The sequence below is a fragment of the Anomaloglossus baeobatrachus genome, chromosome 9 (assembly GCF_048569485.1).
Source record: "Anomaloglossus baeobatrachus isolate aAnoBae1 chromosome 9, aAnoBae1.hap1, whole genome shotgun sequence".
NCBI lineage: Eukaryota > Metazoa > Chordata > Amphibia > Anura > Aromobatidae > Anomaloglossus > Anomaloglossus baeobatrachus.
Genome location: NC_134361.1, coordinates 218,842,596 through 218,849,358, shown reverse-complemented (window position 1 = coordinate 218,849,358; position 6,763 = coordinate 218,842,596). Strand labels below are relative to the sequence as shown.

The 6,763-nt window shown below is 40.0% G+C and overlaps 1 protein-coding gene across 1 annotated transcript; it reads left to right on the top strand.

Annotated features, from left to right (window-relative positions):
* The first annotated feature begins 1,524 nt into the window (after nucleotides 1-1,524).
* On the top strand, nucleotides 1,525-6,544 carry LOC142251898 (endonuclease domain-containing 1 protein-like). The gene is made up of 2 exons (XM_075324947.1): nucleotides 1,525-1,818; nucleotides 5,981-6,544. The coding sequence occupies exons 1-2, from the start codon at nucleotides 1,525-1,527 to the stop codon at nucleotides 6,542-6,544; spliced, it is 858 nt and encodes a 285-aa protein (XP_075181062.1).
* The last annotated feature ends 219 nt before the right edge of the window (nucleotides 6,545-6,763 follow it).

The window sequence follows — 6,763 nt, the reverse complement described above, 5'->3', positions numbered from 1 at the left end:
CCGGGCAGTGTCTCTCTTGGGAATGTCACGATAGTGGCCGTTGCCCGGTTCCGTGCCCTGGGCCCTTTTTGTAATGGGAGTGTATTTGCAGGGGATTAGAATAATGTTCACCACTTGCAGTGTTGCAGCTATAGATATGGAACTGCCGCTGCACAATGTCACTACTGGGGCTGATGTTAATGGCAGCCTGGATGGTAGGCCCTCCGCAAGCAGGGCCGGGCCCCAGAGGATGGGTGATGTGACGGGTGTCGGAAGAAGGTAGTCCACACAGAGGTATAGTGCAACTGGTTTTTACTCACTGCTGGTAGGTGGTAACAGGTTACCCGAGGCCGGCTGGTTTCACCTTCAGGTCCCTTTCATCCCAGGGCCAATTCAGTACTCTGGTACCTTCTTCCCCTGCATCTGTCTCTGGTAAAAATGGGTCCCCGTGGCGTAGAGCAACTGGGGGTCCCCGTCCGGTGGTTTGTCCACTTCTGTCCACCTGATGGTAGCGTGAACCCTGTGAGGTTGGAGTCTCTGGTCCTGTCCCCGGTTATCCCTTTGCTACTGAGTCTTCGGATTTTTAGGGTCATCGAGGTCCTTGATGGTTCCCTTGCTGTGCAGGTGTTAACAGGTCGGCTTGAAGCTTTTTCCTGTCCTAGGGTCCTGTACCCCGTTGGTGCATAGTTCCGGGAGTATTCCACCGGCAACTACTCTCCTGGGTACCAGGTTACCGTAAACCTGAGTCAGGACGTCGCTTCACTTCCAACTTCCTCTCTTACTACTGTCAACTGACTACTCTCCACAGTCTGCCCCTCCCACCTGTTAACTAGTGGACTGGTCTGGCTCCACCTCTAGGCGGCCATCTATTAGTCCGACCCTAGCTATGTACCACTGTATGGGGGATTGTTGGGGAAAACTGGGAGTACCTGGGTTTTTGGTATTACCGGCACTGGTCTCCCGGGGTCCTAGGGGGTAGGCCCTGCATCCTGTTGGAGATGCAGAACCTTGTAGCACCCTGATGTCTTCAGGGGCGCTAAAACAACACTTCACCAGACCAGAATAGGAAAGCTATAGCTGGCATTAAAGGAATGGTCCAACCAGCATATATAGGAGGAGAGCGAATCTGACTGGATCCCTTACAGCATGTGATCAAAGGAGACTAACAAGCAGAGATTGACTCTTTGTGACACTAACCCCTTAGCTACAACTCAAAACCCTAGTGTGACCCAGTGAATTAAAGGGGATGTTAAATAATGAACGTCACAAGGTTATTACTACTCTACAAGCCATGTTTTTATTTAGATTGTTTTGAGGCCTATTTTTTTACAGTAACTTTATGCAGAATGATGGGAACTCCCCAGGTGTCCACACATTACCGACCTTCAAGAGTCCAATTTTACTCAGCTGATTGTAGTTCCAAGAATATGCTATATGGAATATATAGCATACATTCACCTTAGCTGTGTGAATCATTACAAGATTTCGCTCTAAAGGCTCGAGCATCAGGCTTGGTAGATTCACACCGCACCGTGTCCTACCAACATGGATTACCACATCTTCGTAGTGTTGGCCTTGACTCATGCAGTCTTCGCCACAGTAAGCCCAAATTTCAACGACTGTCGTGGCCAATTCTACTCAAGCACACCTCCTGTAGGACTTGACAGCTTATCCAGTTCCCTTACCCCAGTCTGCCATATGTATGAAAACTACAACAATCCTTTTTTTGCATCACTTTATCACAAAGGGAACAGATATGCTTTGTATTCAGCCTATATCCTGGACACACAACCTGGTGATACGACGGGAGATGACCAGACATTCCGATTGGAGCCACAGGTAAGAGGGGTTTAATTTAATTCTGTATACGACACATAAACAGCTTGCTGTCGGCAACTAAATAGGTTACAGCATTTGGCAAAGCAAAGAGAGATTAATATTATGATTAGTGGCTGTTTCATGCCGCTAAAATGTTAGCCATCAACTTTAGGTACCGCTATGGGCACTATGGTTTTTCTTAAAGTACTCCTTAAAAGACAAAAAAAATGGATATACAGTTAGGTCCAGAAATATTTGGACAGTGACACAAGTTTTGTTATTTTAGCTGTTTACAAAAACATGTTCAGAAATACAATTATATATATATATAATATGGGCTGAAAGTGCACACTCCCAGCTGCAATATGAGAGTTTTCACATCCAAATCGGAGAAAGGGTTTAGGAATCATAGCTCTGTAATGCATAGCCTCCTCTTTTTCAAGGGACCAAAAGTAATTGGACAAGGGACTCTAAGGGCTGCAATTAACTCTGAAGGCGTCTCCCTCGTTAACCTGTAATCAATGAAGTAGTTAAAAGGTCTGGGGTTGATTACAGGTGTGTGGTTTTGCATTTGGAAGCTGTTGCTGTGACCAGACAACATGCGGTCTAAGGAACTCTCAATTGAGGTGAAGCAGAACATCCTGAGGCTGAAAAAAAAAGAAAAAATCCATCAGAGAGATAGCAGACATGCTTGGAGTAGCAAAATCAACAGTTGGGTACATTCTGAGAAAAAAGGAATTGACTGGTGAGCTTGGGAACTCAAAAAGGCCTGGGCGTCCACGGATGACAACAGTGGTGGATGATCGCTGCATACTTTCTTTGGTGAAGAAGAACCCGTTCACAACATCAACTGAAGTCCAGAACACTCTCAGTGAAGTAGGTGTATCTGTCTAAGTCACCAGTAAAGAGAAGACTCCATGAAAGTAAATACAAAGGGTTCACATCTAGATGCAAACCATTCATCAATTCCAAAAATAGACAGGCCAGAGTTACATTTGCTGAAAAACACCTCATGAAGCCAGCTCAGTTCTGGAAAAGTATTCTATGGACAGATGAGACAAAGATCAACCTGTACCAGAATGATGGGAAGAAAAAAGTTTGGAGAAGAAAGGGAACGGCACATGATCCAAGGCACACCACATCCTCTGTAAAACATGGTGGAGGCAACGTGATGGCATGGGCATGCATGGCTTTCAATGGCACTGGGTCACTTGTGTTTATTGATGACATAACAGCAGACAAGAGTAGCCGGATGAATTCTGAAGTGTACCGGGATATACTTTCAGCCCAGATTCAGCCAAATGCCGCAAAGTTGATCGGACGGCGCTTCATAGTACAGATGGACAATGACCCCAAGCATACAGCCAAAGCTACCCAGGAGTTCATGAGTGCAAAAAAGTGGAACATTCTGCAATGGCCAAGTCAATCACCAGATCCTAACCCAATTGAGCATGCATTTCACTTGCTCAAATCCAGACTTAAGACGGAAAGACCCACAAACAAGCAAGACCTGAAGGCTGCGGCTGTAAAGGCCTGGCAAAGCATTAAGAAGGAGGAAACCCAGCGTTTGGTGATGTCCATGTGTTCCAGACTTAAGGCAGTGATTGCCTCCAAAGGATTTGCAACAAAATATTGAAAATAAAAATATTTTTTTTGGGTTTGGTTTATTTGTCCAATTACTTTTGACCTCCTAAAATGTGGAGTGTTTGTAAAGAAATGTGTACAATTCCTACAATTTCTATCAGATATTTTTGTTCAAACCTTCAAATTAAACGTTACAATCTGCACTTGAATTCTGTTGTAGAGATTTCATTTCAAATCCAATGTGGTGGTATGCAGAGCCCAACTCGCGAAAATTGTGTCACTGTCCAAATATTTCTGGACCTAACTGTAGGGATAATATTTGTGCCCATGGCAGTACCCAAAATTGATTTTGTATATTTTATTGTCTATTAAAAAGTAAATTTCAACAAAAAGCATATACATCATTTCATGAGTAATACCCGTGTCCATAGCGGTACCTAAAATTTATTTTGTATATTTGTCTATTAAAAAGTACATTTCAACAAAAAGAATATACATCATTTCATGAGTAATACCCATGTCCATAGCGGTACCCAAAATTGATTTTGTATATTTTATTGTCTATTAAAAAGTGCATTTCATCAACAAGCATATACATTACTTCATGAGTAATACCCGTGTCCATAGCAGTACCCAAAATTGATTTTGTATATTTTAATGTCTATTAAAAAGTGCATTTCATCAAGAAGCATATACATTACTTCATGAGTAATTCCCGTGTCCATAGCAGTACCCAAAATTGATTTTGTATATTTTATTGTCAATTAAAAAGTACCTTTCAACAAAAAGCATATACATCGTTTCATGAGTAATACCTGTGTCCATAGCGGTACCCAAAATTGATTTTGTATATTTTATTGGCTCTTAAAAAATACATTTCATCAAAAAAGCATATACATCATTTCATGAGTAATACCCGTTTTCACAGAGGTACCCAAAATTGATGGGTATCGCTTGAATTGGTGGGTACCATCAATTGTGAGTACCGCTGTGGACACAGGTATTACTCATGAAATTATGTATATGCTTTTTGTTGAAATGTACTTTTTAAGAGACAATAAAATATTCAAAATCAATTTTGGGTACCGCTATGGACACAGGTATTACTCATGAAATGATGTATATGCTTTTTGTTGAAATGTACTTTTTAAGAGACAATAAAATATTCAAAATCAATTTTGGGTACCGCTATGGACACAGGTATTACTCATGAAATGATGTATATGCTTTTTGTTGAAATGTACTTTTTAAGAGACAATAAAATATACAAAATCAATTTTGGGTACCGCTATGGACACAGGTATTACTCATGAAATTATGTATATGCTTTTTGTTGAAATGTACTTTTTAAGAGACAATAAAATATTCAAAATCAATTTTGGGTACCGCTAAGGACACAGGTATTACTCATGAAATGATGTATATGCTTTTTGTTGAAATGTACTTTTTAAGAGACAATAAAATATTCAAAATCAATTTTGGGTACTGCTATGGACACAGGTATTACTCCTGAAATGATGTATATGCTTTTTGTTGAAATGTACTTTTTAAGAGACAATAAAATATACAAAATCAATTTTGGGTACCGCTATGGACACAGGTATTACTCATGAAATTATGTATATGCTTTTTGTTGAAATGTACTTTTTAAGAGACAATAAAATATACAAAATCAATTTTGGGTACCGCTAAGGACACAGGTATTACTCATGAAATGATGTATATGCTTTTTGTTGAAATGTACTTTTTAAGAGACAATAAAATATTCAAAATCAATTTTGGGTACTGCTATGGACACAGGTATTACTCCTGAAATGATGTATATGCTTTTTGTTGAAATGTACTTTTTAAGAGACAATAAAATATACAAAATCAATTTTGGGTACCGCTATGGACACAGGTATTACTCATGAAATTATGTATATGCTTTTTGTTGAAATGTACTTTTTAAGAGACAATAAAATATACAAAATCAATTTTGGGTACCGCTAAGGACACAGGTATTACTCATGAAATTATGTATATGCTTTTTGTTGAAATGTACTTTTTAAGAGACAATAAAATATACAAAATCAATTTTGGATACCGCTATGGACACAGGTATTACTCATGAAATGATGTATATGCTTTTCGTTGAAATGTACTTTTTAATAGACAATATACAAAATCAATTTTCGGTACCGCCATGGGCACGAATATTATCCCTATATCCTTATGTCTTAAACATACACTAAAGTTTAAGACACATTTAAGACATACCAAGCAGGGATGAGATGACTAACCCTTCATCTGCAATTCTATTAAAGAGGTCCAGGAATATATATATAGTAATATTTGTCTCACATATTCTTTTATAACACTTCTTACTTGGTAAGTTTGATTATAATTTACATGTTCGCTGCTAATTGTAGATATTCTTAATTTGGGGAGGGGGCTTTATATATATTTTTTATATAGCATTAATACATGAATCATTTGGGAAAATGAGACAAGCATGTGTAGTGTATAAAGGAAGCACTATACGTCTTGCTAAATAGGAAAAATGTGATAGTCATGGAATAAAGGTTGGAGATCACTGGATATTCTGCTTATATTGCAGTTGGTGGACACTAGACTTCCCCAAGAAATGAATCTCCAGCCCGCAACCGAAACAGCAATCCGAAACCTTGGTCTTTCAGGTACCCCGGCGGACCTCATTAAGCAAGTTCAAGCCATCAACTCTGACTATAGTGGAAGCAACTACCACAAGGGCCACCTCAACCCAAATGCTGACCACCCTGATGGACCAGGACAGAAAGCCACATACACCCTCGCCAATGTGGCCCCCATGCACGGTCCCTTGAACAGTGGAGGTTGGAGAAGCAACGAAATGAAAGTGAGAAGCATCGCCGCCACTTGTGGAAAGATGTTCGTCATTACCGGCGTTGTACCTGGAAACAACTGGATTTCAGTAAACGGGGTGCAAAGAATCAATATTCCCAGCCACGTGTGGAGCGCCTTCTGCTGCTTGAACAACAACAACCAGCCGATGAGAGCCGAAGGATCACTGGCGCCAAACAATGCCAACTCGGTCCAGGCTGGTCTCAGCATTGCCAGCCTTCAAAGTCAACTGAAATCCCTTATGGGTGTTAATGTCACATTGTTCAAGAATAATTGTACTTAGAGCGGGCACGATGGGTTAATAAATAACGTGATATATGCCGCAATATTGTATTTGTGGAATTATTATTATTACCGCCATATAAACTAACATGCTACCATACAGCTAGTACGAGTATATAGAGAATCACATGTCCAGTATAAAGCCATATATGCTATATATCAGACAGTATAAATACACAGCAAACTAGCAAAGCACCATAAGTAAGTATAAACATACTGT